This window comes from Euphorbia lathyris, chromosome 3 (genome assembly GCF_963576675.1).
Source record: "Euphorbia lathyris chromosome 3, ddEupLath1.1, whole genome shotgun sequence".
NCBI classification, from domain to species: Eukaryota; Viridiplantae; Streptophyta; class Magnoliopsida; order Malpighiales; family Euphorbiaceae; genus Euphorbia; species Euphorbia lathyris.
Window position 1 is genome coordinate 26,303,794 of NC_088912.1, and position 17,672 is coordinate 26,321,465.

At 34.4% G+C, this 17,672-nt stretch overlaps 1 protein-coding gene across 1 annotated transcript; it reads right to left on the reverse strand.

The window, feature by feature from the left end:
• Positions 1 to 11,648: 11,648 nt before the first annotated feature.
• Positions 11,649 to 13,254, reverse strand: LOC136224530 (phospholipase A1-II 1-like). Its single transcript, XM_066012891.1, has 2 exons — positions 12,686 to 13,254; positions 11,649 to 12,600 (listed from the first exon to the last, which is right to left on the reverse strand). Exons 1-2 carry the CDS (start codon positions 13,235 to 13,237, stop codon positions 11,959 to 11,961), a joined length of 1,194 nt encoding a protein of 397 aa, XP_065868963.1. The 5' UTR covers positions 13,238 to 13,254; the 3' UTR covers positions 11,649 to 11,958.
• Positions 13,255 to 17,672: the final 4,418 nt, after the last annotated feature.

Consider the following 17,672-nt stretch of genomic DNA (forward strand, 5'->3'; position numbering starts at 1 on the left):
TTCTATATTAATTAACTAAGCCTATATATAATAGGGATCCGAATTAATTAATTAAGCCTATATACAATGAGCTAGAGATGAATTAATTAGTCCTCTCGGAATTGATTTAAGGGTCCCTGAATTTGGCTAATAGGATCAATTTTCTCCTAATTCAACTTTAAGCATCAATCTAACCCTTTAACTCGACACTTGATATCAAATTAGTCCAAATGACACGTGTCTAATAACTGCCAATCATATACTGACACGTGTCCTTTTCCGACTAATTTGATCTCAAGTGTCCAGTTCAAGGACCAATTTGATACCCAAACTCCATTAATTATTCCTACTAGTCAACTTAAATGGCCAAATTGTTTCTTAATTAGAACATTGAACTTATGATTTGATGGTTAAGTTCTTATTGCTTCTTTCAAAATTAGAACTTATGTTTTTAATTTTGATAGTTAAGTTCTTACGTTTTGATATGACTCCTTCAAAACTAGAATTACAATACCAACTTAGACCTTATTTCAGAATTAGAATGAGTGTACATGTTTCACAGATATTCAGAACCAATGTATAAAAGAGTTTAGGGAATGTGATTTTAAAAAAAAAACAAAATACTCCAGATATGAAATTAGGAATGAGCTTAGGGTTTATAACTTTAAATCTTTAGATTTTCAATTGTATTTAAATTTGTGAATGTTTTGCTAAATAGGTGACATGTTTATTATATATTTATGTTTTGTTTAATTGATTTATTTATTTATTATTAACGAGTATGGGTACCTCGGAATTAAATGAGACAAAATGGATCCAAAATGTGCATCTGTTAGGGTAATGGGAAAAGAATAAATATAATAACAGCGTAACTGTACGAGAATAACCTTGCTTACACATAAGTATGATTAACACAGGGTATATATATATTAAAAATAAAATATTTGATTTGTGAATATATATAAAATTATAAAGCATTATTAAGTCTAGTTATATCATTATAACTAAACTTTTTTTAGAACAACTTTGAAATATATTTATTATATATATAAAAGTTTAATGCCAGAAATATATATTTAACACTGACAAAATTATATATATAGGGAATAAAGTCTAATGTGAGAAATATATATTTAAAACTGATAAATTTTCTGTCATTTCAATCCAATTCGGTTATCGGTCCAATTCTAGATAAATTTCGATTAATGTTTTTAATGTCAAATTTTCAATTCCGTCCAGTTCTTTGAAAAAAGTCAATGGTTCGGGTTGATCCGATATATTGACTCATGAACATCGTTTTTTGGAGAAAGCATAATCAACTTCGATTTTGTCATTTTCCGGCAAGATATATGTATTCAAATGAGGATTTGGACTCTTAGGGTTGCAGGGATTATGTTGGTATACTTGGTTTCTTCGTATGTCAAAGTTGAATTCTCCCGAATCAATTGTATTCCCGACGAGGTACAAAAATAATGTAGAAGATTCCTGAAATTATTTTTAAAGTATGTTAGAGTAGAAGAACTAAAACTGAAAATTGTCGAGGGCAAAATATATAATTTTGACGGGCTAATTAGTTTATGGAATACAAAATAAAGAGTCAAGGCACAAAATACATGGTATAAAAAAAAATAAGGACTTGACTATATTTTTTCAGACACTCAACATCTCAAAAATGAGACCTCCTTATATAAAAAATCCAATACAATATTTCTTGTACAAACCCATACAAAACCCATAAAAAACCCATACATAGACTTTGACACATACATTACACCCATACCTTGACTTTGAATACAACTATTTAATTCTTTCTTTTCACATGCTTTTGTTTTATTTATTTTATTTATTGTTATTTTTTATATCAAAAATTAAGTTTATTATTTTGTATTATTATTATTTTAACATGCTCCATTAAACTTAATTTTTCGTGACTCCCAATTGAGCTCTCAGTTGACTGAACACGTCATGTTTTAGCGGCTTCGTGAAAATATCTGCAATTTGATCTTGAGTTTTCACGTACTCAGCTTTACCTCCTTTTGCTCAATGCATTCCCGAATAAAATGATACCTCGTATCAATGTGCTTACTTCGATCATGAAACACTGGATTTTTCGCTAATGCCAGTGCAGATTTATTATCAATAAAAATCTCTGTTGGATCATTTTGACTCATCTGAAATTCTTTTAGAAATTTCCGGAGCCAAATCGCATGACACACACAAGATGTTGCAGCTACATATTCAGCTTCGCAGGTAGATAACGTCACGATCAGTTGCTTTTTTGAACTCCATGTGAATGCAGTATCACCCAGAAAAAATACAAAACCAGTTGTACTTTTTCGGTCATCCTTGTCATCGGCCCAGTCACTATCACTATATCCAACTAATTTGAAATCATCAGATTTTGAATAAAGTAAACCCAAATTAGTTGTACCTTTAATATAACGGAGAATTCTTTTTGCTGCGTTCCAATGTGACACCGTTGGGGCTTCCATGTATCGACTTACTAAGCCGACTGCATAAAGAATATCTGGTCTCGTACATGTCAAGTATCTGAGACTTCCGGCCAAGCTTCAGAATAATGTCGGGTTGACTCTATCTCCATCTTCATCTTTTGTCAACTTGAATCCACATTTGACTAGCGTGCTGACAGAATTACAATTTTCCATCTTGAACTTCTTTAAGATCTCCTTCGCAAAACCACCTTGAGAAATAAAAATTCCGCCGTCATTCTGCTTCACTTCAATGCCAAGATAATATGACATTAGACCAATGTCAGTTATCTCGAACTCACGAGCCATTGTCTTCTTGAACTCTTCAAACATCTTAGGATTGTTCCCTGTAAAAATGAGATCATCCACATACAAACAAACAAGTAACATATCTCCATTTTTCACCTTTGCATATAGGGCATATTCATGTGGGCATTTGACAAAACCATTTTCTTAAAAATATTTGTCAATGAGACTGTTCTAGGCTCGTGGTGCTTGCTTAAGATCATAAAGTGTCTTTTTCAATTTTAGCACTTTGTTTTCTTGACCTTTCACAACATACCCAGGTGGTTGCTGGATATAAATTTCCTCTTCCAGATATCCATTGAGAAATGCGGATTTCACGTCCATTTGATGGATTCTCCACCTGTGTTGAGAAGCTACAGAAATTATCAGTCTGATACTCTCCATTATGGCAACAGGAGCAAAAACTTCATTGTAATCAATTCCGGGTCGTTGACTGAACCCTTTTGCCACCAGTCTTGCTTTATGTCGGACGATTTCACCATTTGCATCTTTCTTTGCTTTGAAAACCTGTTTAACTCCAATGGGTTTTTGACCGACCGGAAGTGATGTCAGCTCCCATGTTTTATTTTTCTCGATCGAATGAATCTCCTCTTCCATGGATTTTCTCCATTTTTCATCTTTCATTACTTCTTCTGGATCTGTTGGTTCATCATTAACAAAATGACAATAAAGAGTTAATTCATCATCGAGATTTTTTGTTATTTCATAGAGATCTTTAATAGGTATGATTTTTTTAGGCTTTCCGGGCACATGTTCATCTGAACTGTCTTCATTACTCGAGGATCAACTCGAACTAGATGAGCTTACTGATGTCGAATTGGTTGCTGGTGTTGTGGCTGCGACTGTGGCTGGTTCTTCCTGATCATTGTCTTCATCCATAAAATGATAAAAACTGTAGCTGTTTTCTTTTTCACCGGTCCAGTCCCAAACTGCTTCTTCATCAATGGTGACATCTCTACTGATGATGATTTTCTGAGTCTGAGGATCGAACATTTTGTACCCTTTGGAATGTTCTGAATAGCCCACAAACAAATATTTCTTGCTTTTATCATCTAGCTTCTTGCATTCTTCATCCGGTACATGGACATGAGCAACACTGCCAAAAAGAGGCAAATGAGAAATACTGGGTTTTATTCCGCTCCATGCTTCTCGTGGAGTTTGATCCCAAACACTGACAATTGGCGATCTGTTCAACAGGTAGATAGCACAGTCCACTGCTTCGGCCCATAACTCCTTCGGTAAATTTTTGCTTTTTAACATGCTCCTCACCATGTTGAGCATCGTTCTGTTCTTTCTTTCTGCTACGCCATTTTGCTGAGGTGATCTAGGGACTGAAAGGAAATGACAGATTCCATGATCTTCACAAAATTGCTTGAAAGAGATGGACATGTATTCATCACCTCTGTCTGATCCGAGTGCCTTAATAAAATGACCACTTTCTTTCTCCACTTGGACTTTGAATTTTTTAAATGTCTCAAAAATTTCTGTTTTTTCCTTCAAAAAATACACCCAAGTTTTTCTACTATAATCATCAATGAAAAGTAGAAAACATTTATTTTTTCCCAAGGACTGTGGAGTGATCGGTCCACACACGTCTGTGTGAACTAGCTCAAGTGGCGCCTTTGCTCTTGACATGGACTCCTTTGGAAAACTGGTTCTGAATTGTTTTCCAACAAGACCCTTGACACAGTTGATGAGGCTGGTCAATGTGAGGCAATCCGTTTACCATCTGCTTCTGTCCCAACAGCTTCAGTCCTCCAAAATTGAGATCTCCGTACCGTAAATGCCAAAGCCAGGGGGGACTTTGCACACAAGCTTTCAAACATTTGGCCACGTCCGTCTGAATGTTAATTGTGAACATTCTGTTTCTTGCCATGGGTACTCGTGCAATCAGCTCCTTTTTCTCATTCAACAGGAGTAGTTTCCGGTCCACCATGTGAACTTCATAATTTTTCTCGAGTAACTATCCCAAACTCAAAATATTGCTTTTCATGTTAGGAACATAATAAACATTATCAATAAACTGGTGAGCGCCATTTTTGAGCCGAATAAGAATGGTTCCTTTGCCTGTAATAGGAACCTTAGAGGAATCTCCAAATACAACATTACCGCGAACGGATTCATAGAGCTCCACGAACATCTTCTTATCACCACAAATATGGTTACTTGCCGCATTGTCAAGATACCATATATTATTTTCGTGATTTTCTTCACCTTCGTAGGTAAGTAACACTATGCCAGTTACTTCCTCATCTTGAATATTATTGGCAGTCTCCTCTACCTCCTTAGGCGGACTCCAACATTCCACCGCATAGTGACCATACTTAGAGCAATTGTAACATTGAATGTTGGACTTGTCGCGTCCTTCATTCGGCCTCCAGTTTCCTCTTCCTTAACCGCGTCATCGGCCTCTTCCTCTGCCTCTGGTGAATTGAGTGCTTCTGTCATTGTTGTTATTGCCGTTTTCATTTCTGCCTTGACTTCTGCCACGTCCTCGTCCTCTACCATTTCCTCCTCGACCTCTTCCGTGTCCTCTGCCGGAATGACTACTTTCGCCATTTTTAAACACAGCATTTGTTGCTAAGACTTGTCCTGCGGAATCTTTTCTTCGTTTCTCAAACCGCTCCTCTCGTGCTTGTAGTGACCCTACAACTTCATCAACGGACATTTCGCTGATGTCTCTGGACTCCTCCATAGCCACCACTATGTAATCAAATTTTGGTAGTAGTGATCGCATAATTTTTTCAACAATTCTGGACTCTTCAATTTTTTCTCCATACTGCCGCATCTGATTTATGATAGATTTTACTCGGGATGAGTAATCACTAATGACCTCCATCTCTTTCATCCTCATCATCTCAAATTCTCCTCTCAGCATCTGCAAACGAACTTTTTTAACTTTCTCCTCCCCTTGAAGAGAAACTCGTAGGATTTCCCACGCTTGTTTGGCGGTTGTAGCTTCAGCTACTTTCTCGAACATTAATTCATCCAAACCTTGATGGATGAGAGTAAGCGGCTTTTGATCGCTTTTGCGATTTTTTTGCAAAGTATCTTTTTCTGCCTGTGACAATGCTGCCTCGTTGGACGGGACTACGTAGCCTTTTTCAACAATGTCCCAGACATCTTGACATCCGAGTAACGCCTTCATTCAAATACACCAACTTGAATAATTAGTTTTGGTGAGCTGAGGGTATTGATAAGGAAGTTTGAGACCGTTTGACATTTTTATAGGGTCTGTTTTGCGGAAGACTAACTCCCGTAACGTGGCTCTGATACCACTTTGTTAGAGTAGAAGAACTAAAACTGAAAAATGTCGAGGGCTAAATATATAATTTTGACGGACTAATTAGTTTATGGAATACAAAATAAAGAGTCAAGGCACAAAATACATGGTATAAAAAAAACTAAGGACTTGGACTATATTTTTTCGGACAATCAACATCTAAAAAATGAGACCTCCTTATATAAAAAAATCTACTGTTATAAAAACCGGACCGGACCGGCCGGTCGAACCGATCGAACCGGAAACTGGCCAGGAGTCCGGTCCAGAGTACTCCGGTTTGTTGAATCTTCAACAAACCGGACAGACCCGGGGTTGAACCGGAAACCGGAGGTCGGACCGGAAATCGATGCAACCCCGGTTTTTTGAAGATTTACCGAAAAAACTTTAAATAAAAAAAAAGTAAAAAATAGAGATCTGGTAGACAGAAACCGAGAGACACAGAAATTGTGGGGTGGAATTCCACATGACATAGATGATGATCAGCCAAAAGAGATCTGCAAGAAAATGAAGAAATGGAGATCTGCTGCTTGTGATTTTTTCATCTGCAAAAAACGAAAAATGGAAGCTAGAGGAGAGAAAAAAAGAAAAGCTGGTTTAGAGATGTGTGAAGTGAAAGAAAAAATGGAAGCCAGAGGACAACTAAATCATAATTCAAAATGACCAATTCTCTCTCCTACTCTTCTTTTCTCTCTTTTTCATTTTTCGATAAACTACTATTTCTCTCTTATTAAAATACTAACTTTATTCTTTATTTTATAATACATCAAAAAATTCAAAGGTTATTCATTCAATTTTTTTAAAAATAAACGAAATACAACAACCTTAATCAGATGGCATTTTAATAAAAAAAATGAGAAAAAATAATTAGACCCATTTTATATTTAAAAAATATTTCATTACATACTTAAGTTTTAAATTGACCAAAAACAATAACAAATCAAATTTTTATTATTTTGGATATATATAATTTTAAAAAAATAATTTTAAATTAATTATATATATAAATATTATTTATTTATTTATTACATCATCCGGTCCGACCAATCCGAGCCATCCGATCCGACCAAGTGACCCGTGACCCTTTTATAAATCCGGTTTGATGTCCGGTCCGGTTCTGATAACATTGAAAAAATCCAATACATTATTTCTTGGACAAACCCATACAAAACCCATACAAAACCCATACATAGACTTTGACACATACATCACACCCATATCTTGACTTTGAATACAACTATTTAATTCTTTCTTTTCACATGCTTTTGTTTTATTTATTTTTATTTTTTATATCAAAAATTAAGTTTATTATTTTTTATTATTATTATTTTAACAAAGTATTCTAAAGAATTTTTAGAATAACTTTTTAATTCTTGATTTTTGGCGATATTCTAAATGGATTAATTTCTAAAACTTAATGATGTACGCTAATTCTTTTTTTTAATTCACTTAAATACAATTGTAATGTAGTCTTTGGTGTTTAATTTATACTGATCATACTTGTTTATGTTGAATAACAATGACGTTAGTTACATATTGAATTAAATTAAGTTAAACTTTGTTATTTGAGCTTTGAGTAAATTAATTGTGTTGATAAATTTGAAATATTGAAATTATAATTTATTCATTATTTTGAAAGGAGTGTATATAATTATATGTTTTAAAATGGAGTGGTTTGTTTAGTGGAAAGTAAATTATCATAATTGTTGGAGCAAAATTCAGGTTGTTGATCCTAGTATCAAATGTAAGAGTACGATATATACTATTTATGACGAAGGGTTATTAAAATTTTCTATATACTTTTTCGGGTAAAACACTACAAGAAACAAGCTTTTGTCGGGAAAATTTTCCCCACAAAACATCTTAATTTCCCCACTGAAGGTTTTGTGAAATGAAAACTTCAACAAAATAAACACGGATATTATGGCAAAAAGAAACAACTACCAAAAGGAATCAGATAAACATATACTAAACCAAGCCGTATAAATCCTTGATGAAGGGCACGACCAGAAGAAGACCGGGGCTGAGCATCACCAAACTGAGTTAGAGACCGACAAACCATTATTAGCGAGTGTAACAGCAACACAAAATGTGAATTCCACAAACTGCCTCTTCGTGCAAAGGATCAAGCGGTGTACCCATTCCTGATTAATATCTCAAGGAACTGAAGTGGACTTCGTCCTAAAAAGACACAACCTAGCATAATCAACTTCGAGTCGTAGACGATGCCAACCATTACTCCAAGCTTTCTTAATAGCAAAGGTAACACCCTTAAGCCCTGTTTAGAAAGAAAACGATTATGGAATAGAAAAGACAAACGCGCAATGAGAAAAAACCCTTATAACATTATGAAAAATTGGTGTCGGAGCAGCTGAACAAGGGCCCTCACAATGCAAAACCCAATGTATTTAACGTCATCCGGAAAGAGAGGCAGACTAATGAGCCTCAACGATGCAAGGCGCCTTGGGAGGATGACCCAACAGAAAAAACTGTGAAATAATATGTTGTTCAAGCTAGATTGTTTAATGGTCTTCAAATAATGAAATCTGACTTCGTAATCATACACTAAAGGGATCGAAGCGAACATAAAATTCTCAGAGTATGATTGTGGAAGAAAGCTTCATTTTGAAAATGTCACAAAAGTCAAAATTGTGCTAACAATGGCAGCCGACGACAAAACGCTTTATTGGGAACTGGAAGTATGATGTGTAGCACTAATCAACATATCAAGAATGGAATTAGACATATTTAAATGCTTGCCAAAGAGTCTAGAGATGGCTTTCTAGATCTCAATTGTGAAATTCCAGTGCTGAAAGGGATGACCAAAGGACTCGTTCGAGGCGCAACAAAGATATTAGCTACGAGTAACAAACTACTAGAAAAATAAGAGTTACACGCCAATTTAAGGAACCGACACTATTCAAAACGAAGCCCATCTCGACCGCCTAGGTCCCGCTTGAAATCGAGAATCTGTCCCGATTTTGTCTGATTAGTCCCTCTAGGCATTTTTTTTGGCTCCTTGCCGATTTTTAGCCGCTTGGGATCTGTCGACGTCGCCTACATGACCTAGACGCCGCCTAAGTGACGATGAAGAAAATCATTTTTTGTGTTGAATTTATTTTTTTCTTTATTATAATTTACTTTTGAGTTCTTTCAATGATATTGTTGTTGAAATGTTGATGTTTGCATAGTTTTAGAGATATATGTTCGAAATATAGATGTTTTTCTATATTAAATAATTTTATACTATTGTTTTTAGATATTATAATACATATTAATTGAATTTATATAATAATTTTTTGATTAACAAATAAAAAATACAGATTCGATTAATCCCCGGTTAATCTTCGACCAATTCCCGATTAATTCTTGAGGGCCATGTCCGTCTGACTAGCACGTAACGTTTTCTACAACCTTGGGAACCAAACATAAATTAGTCTCTAATTGAGGACTAAATTTTTTCATTAACAATACTATTAATCACTAAGTACGTGAAAAGTCTTTGGCCACTCGACACTTAATCTTAAAGACCTAATTTTATAGAAAACAATATGCGTTTATTTTTTAAGGGCAAAGTGTAACTTTTTCTTTTACCAAAAAGACAAAAGTGTTGTTACTACTTCTATCCCAACTCCTATTTACCTGTCCCAATCTTTCATCTTCCTCCTTTATAAGGGCAGCGAGCGGAGTTGGCAATAGTCTCATACTGATTCTGATTACTAGGTAGATTCACTTGCATCTTTTATTTCTAATGTACATCTCCAGGTTCATTAATGATAGTTTCTAGGCTTAATTGGAACCCAACCCCCTAAACTTATAACTTTTTTTTCACCTGACCCCATCAACTTAGGGGACAACCTGTCAACCCCATCAACTCTCCAAAAACATCATATACAACCTCTTACACCCATATGTTCGGTCAAAATATTGACCCGTGTAGAAAATGTGCTTCACTATTGACCACACCAATGCCATGTGTCATTTTTTTATTAAATTTTTTCATTGACACCCCTGCTCGGCGAGCAAGCCCATTTGTGCTCGGGAAGCAACTACCAGACATGGATTTCGATCAGAATTCTTATGCCAAAATCCCAACTCCAATCAACTCGTAACACGTGGCATTTGTGTGGTCAGCAGTCAAGCGCGTTTTCCACACGGGTCAATATTTTGACCGAACATAGGAGTGTAAGAGGCTGTATGTGATGTTTTTAGAGAATTGAGGGGTTGAGAGGTTGTCCCCTAAGTTGATGGGTCAGGTGAAAAAAAGTTACAAGTTTAGGGGTTTGGGTGCCTATTAAGCCTAGTTTCTATCTATCTAAAAAAAGATAAACTCCTAAATCCATTTGGGCACAACAATAGTCATAAAAGTTTATGCTCATTTTGGCAGAGTTTCAATTTTTAACAGAGTTTCAATTTTTATTTATGTTTTTTTTTTCTTAACTTTTTTTTTGTTTGTTTTTCAGGTTTACCCCCATTTTCAGGTATTCCTTATTTTAGCTTCTTAATTTTTTTCATTTTTCATGGAAAACTTTATGGAATTTAGAGTTGCAAGTGCTCGACCCAGACTACAGTTAAGCATGCATCTTTATTTAATGTTGTGTATCTGTCCACAAGTCTCCGAACCACAGCTAGAACCTGCATCTAATATATATTATATTATAATCAGTCTCAATTTAGTGAATTTCGTTGGCCATACATAGTTTTCTCTTTCTTCAGGCCAGTGGTCATTTTATGTTAAATCGAGACAAGTTGGCAGTTCATCGTGGCTTCTGTGGCTCGAGGGGAATTGTGAAGGAAGTAATGATAAATAAGATTTATTGTCTAGATAGGATTACTTTATATGTGTAATTAGAATTCTTAGCATGCGTAGCATTTTCTTATTTATATTAGTCCTAGTTACTTGCCTATATGTATATATATGCTTGTGTATGATTTATTTAAGGGTTAATTCAAAAATAAAAAAAAATCAACGTGGTTTCACGTTTTTGCAGATGGATACCTGTAGCTTTTTCCTAACAAAACAAGCCATGTTAAAATTGTTTAGTATCATATTTACTATGGAACCACATTTATTATTTTTCAAAATCGTTATTTTTGGAGTTTTCTCTTGCTAAACATTAACTTTCTATCTCATAAAAACAACAACACCTAAATGGACCCAAACCTAAAAAGTTGAAAAATTAAATGTCACATTATGTATATTTTGTTGTAAATTAACACAATGTCGAACCTTGGAGGGTTAGAGCTTGAATTTGAAGGCCTAGAAATACCCACGAGTACTTGTAACTCATTTGGTTTTCTTCAGGAACTTGTGTTTTGGGTATATCTTCTACTTTTATTTTCTGTGTTTTGATGTTTTTTATTATTTGATTATAACTGAATACTGACTAATAAGTGATATGTAATTCATGCGGATAAATTGATACAATAATTGGCATAGTTTGTAAAACAAAAACCGCATGTTTTACACAAATTAAAAAGACCTTTAATAGAACACAATATAGTGTTTAGAAATGCTAAGTAGAAAGCAGAGCGAAATAGTACCATAATGATAATGAAATTGAGTGAAATACAAATTTAATTAGAAAGTATGGTAATGAATCTAGCGTGTTGAATAAGTTCTAGTAAGCATAAAACAACTTTTTCAATAATTTTGATAGGAGAAAGAAACTTGAGTTATTCTTAAAGGAGATAGTACAATGATAAATTACAAGATAAGAAACAGACACACACAGTCACAATCCTAAACCTTAAAAGGAAAAAGGGTTAGGAAAATAAAGAAAAAACACTTGAGAAATTGATGATTTAGAGTCCAAATTTAACTAGCATACACTTATATTTATTTGATAGATTAGGGGTATATGTGTAGTTTTTGGGTTAAATTTGGAGCTTATAGGTTTATAATTAAGAAAGAATTAGATCAGGAGGAGGAGGAGGAATGTAGTCATTGAGCTTCCAAAATCCATTCTCCATCTGAACCAAACCTTTATTGATAACAGAGGTCCACCAAGTGGGAGGCACCTTGTAAAGAGCATTCAAGAGATCATCATATTTGTTGACTAGTGCAACATCGAAATCAAATCCCAACTTGAAGTCATTTCCTTCTCCTTGGTAAGCAGCAATTCCATAGAAATGAAGGTTGAGATCATGCGACTGCACGTTGGTGTGTGTCTTTATGTCTGCTGAATTTTGGGTGTTAATGTAAAGCTGTACACCAACCTCTGAATATCTAGTGATGATTAAATCTGGAGGAAGATCAGGAACAATATCCTTATTATTTCGAATGCGCAACAGATGAAGATTAGGCAGGGAATTAAACAATTCCAGAAATGTTTTGTCTCCAACGCGGGGGCAACCATAAACAAAAGCAGTGACTGGATATACGACCGAAGTAGAACCAGATGGCTTGTTATATCCATTGAAAACTATGTCCATTGCATTCAGAGTTGCAAGTGCTCCACCCAAACTATGACCTACTACAGTTATGCTCACATCTTCATTTAATGCTGAGTATTTGTCCACAAGTCTCCGAACCACAGCTAGAACCTGTATCCAATATATACTATATTATAGTCAGTCTTATTTATTTATGTGAAAGTGAAAGTGAAAGTGAAATACAAATAATATATACCTGTTCTCTAGCACTGGTTTTACTGTAAACTGAATTTGCACTTTTGTCAGTGTAGACATTGAGAAAACCCTGATGTACCTTTGCATTATTACCAGGAAAAACCTCTGGAGCTGAAGTCTGACAAAAGTTAATATTTTTTAACCATTCAATTGGCAACCTTGTTCCCCTCCAACATATCAGGATGTCTCTCCTGCCTAAAACAAGCTTTCCTTCATCGGTTGCAACAGCAACATACCCCATAAATGCAGATTGTCTTTTTGCCCAATCTCCAATTTCGACTTCTGATCTTGCATAAAAGCAGTCACTCACTTCGTATTTGAATGGATTCCCAAGTTCTAGTCCTGCCCGAATGAACAGTTCCTCCGTAGGAAATAAGCATAGTCCATACCCATCAGATTGTTCCACGCCATTGAAACAATCATTCACCGCACTAATTCTTTCACCGTACTGAACAAGATACCGCCGGAGATTATCGTCGATAGGGTCTAAAAGACCATTCCAATTGTTTTCAATGCCGCTAAGTGCCTTCCATTTTGATGCTATGCACTCCATTATGATATGATATATGCTTTTAATTTGTTTTTCTCTGATCTTCCTTCTTATTTGCACATATATATAGGTATCAAAATTAGTATTTTAATCAACACCAGATAAGGATCCATTATTAGAAAAATTATATCAGTTTATGTTTATCCAAATTAATCTGGATGTTCAACAGCCTAATCAAATTCAGAAATGTGATTTACATGTTTTTATAACATCTGTACTGTAAATATATACTTTATAGTCTAGTTACTCTGAAAAATTAAGGATAATATTCATTATATATCAACATTAACCCTTTCTTCTTCTTGTTTAACGTTTACTTATTTTTTTATACTTTTATTTCTCGTCTCATACCCACCCACGTTTTTATTTCTTTTTCATCTTGTTAATCACTTTCCAATTCTTTATCATCCTAGCTTCCAATATTATATATCATTCATCTTATCTTTTTGGTAGATTAACCAAAGAAATTCTATATTAATTAACTAAGCCTATATATAATAGGGATCCGAATTAATTAATTAAGCCTATATACAATGAGCTAGAGATGAATTAATTAGTCCTCTCGGAATTGATTTAAGGGTCCCTGAATTTGGCTAATAGGATCAATTTTCTCCTAATTCAACTTTAAGCATCAATCTAACCCTTTAACTCGACACTTGATATCAAATTAGTCCAAATGACACGTGTCTAATAACTGCCAATCATATACTGACACGTGTCCTTTTCCGACTAATTTGATCTCAAGTGTCCAGTTCAAGGACCAATTTGATACCCAAACTCCATTAATTATTCCTACTAGTCAACTTAAATGGCCAAATTGTTTCTTAATTAGAACATTGAACTTATGATTTGATAGTTAAGTTCTTATTGCTTCTTTCAAAATTAGAACTTATGTTTTTAATTTTGATAGTTAAGTTCTTACGTTTTGATATGACTCCTTCAAAACTAGAATTACAATACCAACTTAGACCTTATTTCAGAATTAGAATGAGTGTACATGTTTCACAGATATTCAGAACCAATGTATAAAAGAGTTTAGGGAATGTGATTTAAAAAAAAAAACAAAATACTCGAGATATGAAATTAGGAATGAGCTTAGGGTTTATAACTTTAAATCTTTAGATTTTCAATTGTATTTAAATTTGTGAATGTTTTGCTAAATAGGTGACATGTTTATTATATATTTATGTTTTGTTTAATTGATTTATTTATTTATTATTAACGAGTATGGGTACCTCGGAATTAAATGAGACAAAATGGATCCAAAATGTGCATCTGTTAGGGTAATGGGAAAAGAATAAATATAATAACAGCGTAACTGTACGAGAATAACCTTGCTTACACATAAGTATGATTAACACAGGGTATATATATATTAAAAATAAAATATTTGATTTGTGAATATATATAAAATTATAAAGCATTATTAAGTCTAGTTATATCATTATAACTAAACTTTTTTTAGAACAACTTTGAAATATATTTATTATATATATAAAAGTTTAATGCCAGAAATATATATTTAACACTGACAAAATTATATATATAGGGAATAAAGTCTAATATGAGAAATATATATTTAAAACTGATAAATTTTCTGTCATTTCAATCCAATTCGGTTATCGGTCCAATTCTAGATAAATTTCGATTAATGTTTTTAATGTCAAATTTTCAATTCCGTCCAGTTCTTTGAAAAAAGTCAATGGTTCGGGTTGATCCGATATATTGACTCATGAACATCGTTTTTTGGAGAAAGCATAATCAACTTCGATTTTGTCATTTTCCGGCAAGATATATGTATTCAAATGAGGATTTGGACTCTTAGGGTTGCAGGGATTATGTTGGTATACTCGGTTTCTTCGTATGTCAAAGTTGAATTCTCCCGAATCAATTGTATTCCCGACGAGGTACAAAAATAATGTAGAAGATTCCTGAAATTATTTTTAAAGTATGTTAGAGTAGAAGAACTAAAACTGAAAATTGTCGAGGGCAAAATATATAATTTTGACGGGCTAATTAGTTTATGGAATACAAAATAAAGAGTCAAGGCACAAAATACATGGTATAAAAAAAAATAAGGACTTGACTATATTTTTTCAGACACTCAACATCTCAAAAATGAGACCTCCTTATATAAAAAATCCAATACAATATTTCTTGTACAAACCCATACAAAACCCATAAAAAACCCATACATAGACTTTGACACATACATTACACCCATACCTTGACTTTGAATACAACTATTTAATTCTTTCTTTTCACATGCTTTTGTTTTATTTATTTTATTTATTGTTATTTTTTATATCAAAAATTAAGTTTATTATTTTGTATTATTATTATTTTAACATGCTCCATTAAACTTAATTTTTCGTGACTCCCAATTGAGCTCTCAGTTGACTGAACACGTCATGTTTTAGCGGCTTCGTGAAAATATCTGCAATTTGATCTTGAGTTTTCACGTACTCAGCTTTACCTCCTTTTGCTCAATGCATTCCCGAATAAAATGATACCTCGTATCAATGTGCTTACTTCGATCATGAAACACTGGATTTTTCGCTAATGCCAGTGCAGATTTATTATCAATAAAAATCTCTGTTGGATCATTTTGACTCATCTGAAATTCTTTTAGAAATTTCCGGAGCCAAATCGCATGACACACACAAGATGTTGCAGCTACATATTCAGCTTCGCAGGTAGATAACGTCACGATCAGTTGCTTTTTTGAACTCCATGTGAATGCAGTATCACCCAGAAAAAATACAAAACCAGTTGTACTTTTTCGGTCATCCTTGTCATCGGCCCAGTCACTATCACTATATCCAACTAATTTGAAATCATCAGATTTTGAATAAAGTAAACCCAAATTAGTTGTACCTTTAATATAACGGAGAATTCTTTTTGCTGCGTTCCAATGTGACACCGTTGGGGCTTCCATGTATCGACTTACTAAGCCGACTGCATAAAGAATATCTGGTCTCGTACATGTCAAGTATCTGAGACTTCCGGCCAAGCTTCAGAATAATGTCGGGTTGACTCTATCTCCATCTTCATCTTTTGTCAACTTGAATCCACATTTGACTAGCGTGCTGACAGAATTACAATTTTCCATCTTGAACTTCTTTAAGATCTCCGTCGCAAAACCACCTTGAGAAATAAAAATTCCGCCGTCATTCTGCTTCACTTCAATGCCAAGATAATATGACATTAGACCAATGTCAGTTATCTCGAACTCACGAGCCATTGTCTTCTTGAACTCTTCAAACATCTTAGGATTGTTCCCTGTAAAAATGAGATCATCCACATACAAACAAACAAGTAACATATCTCCATTTTTCACCTTTGCATATAGGGCATATTCATGTGGGCATTTGACAAAACCATTTTCTTAAAAATATTTGTCAATGAGACTGTTCTAGGCTCGTGGTGCTTGCTTAAGATCATAAAGTGTCTTTTTCAATTTTAGCACTTTGTTTTCTTGACCTTTCACAACATACCCAGGTGGTTGCTGGATATAAATTTCCTCTTCCAGATATCCGTTGAGAAATGCGGATTTCACGTCCATTTGATGGATTCTCCACCTGTGTTGAGAAGCTACAGAAATTATCAGTCTGATACTCTCCATTATGGCAACAGGAGCAAAAACTTCATTGTAATCAATTCCGGGTCGTTGACTGAACCCTTTTGCCACCAGTCTTGCTTTATGTCGGACGATTTCACCATTTGCATCTTTCTTTGCTTTGAAAACCTGTTTAACTCCAATGGGTTTTTGACCGACCGGAAGTGATGTCAGCTCCCATGTTTTATTTTTCTCGATCGAATGAATCTCCTCTTCCATGGATTTTCTCCATTTTTCATCTTTCATTACTTCTTCTGGATCTGTTGGTTCATCATTAACAAAATGACAATAAAGAGTTAATTCATCATCGAGATTTTTTGTTATTTCATAGAGATCTTTAATAGGTATGATTTTTTTAGGCTTTCCGGGCACATGTTCATCTGAACTGTCTTCATTACTCGAGGATGAACTCGAACTAGATGAGCTTACTGATGTCGAATTGGTTGCTGGTGTTGTGGCTGCGACTGTGGCTGGTTCTTCCTGATCATTGTCTTCATCCATAAAATGATAAAAACTGTAGCTGTTTTCTTTTTCACCGGTCCAGTCCCAAACTGCTTCTTCATCAATGGTGACATCTCTACTGATGATGATTTTCTGAGTCTGAGGATCGAACATTTTGTACCCTTTGGAATGTTCTGAATAGCCCACAAACAAATATTTCTTGCTTTTATCATCTAGCTTCTTGCGTTCTTCATCCGGTACATGGACATGAGCAACACTGCCAAAAAGAGGCAAATGAGAAATACTGGGTTTTATTCCGCTCCATGCTTCTCGTGGAGTTTGATCCCAAACACTAACATTTGGCGATCTGTTCAACAG

Coding starts and splice junctions, on each gene's coding strand:
- LOC136224530 (XM_066012891.1), bottom strand. CDS start 13,237: ATGGAGTGCATAGCATCAAAATGGAAGGCACTTAGCGGCATTGAAAAC. Junction 12,601..12,685: donor AAACCAGTGCTAGAGAACAG/GTATATATTATT, acceptor TATTGGATACAG/GTTCTAGCTGTGGTTCGGAG.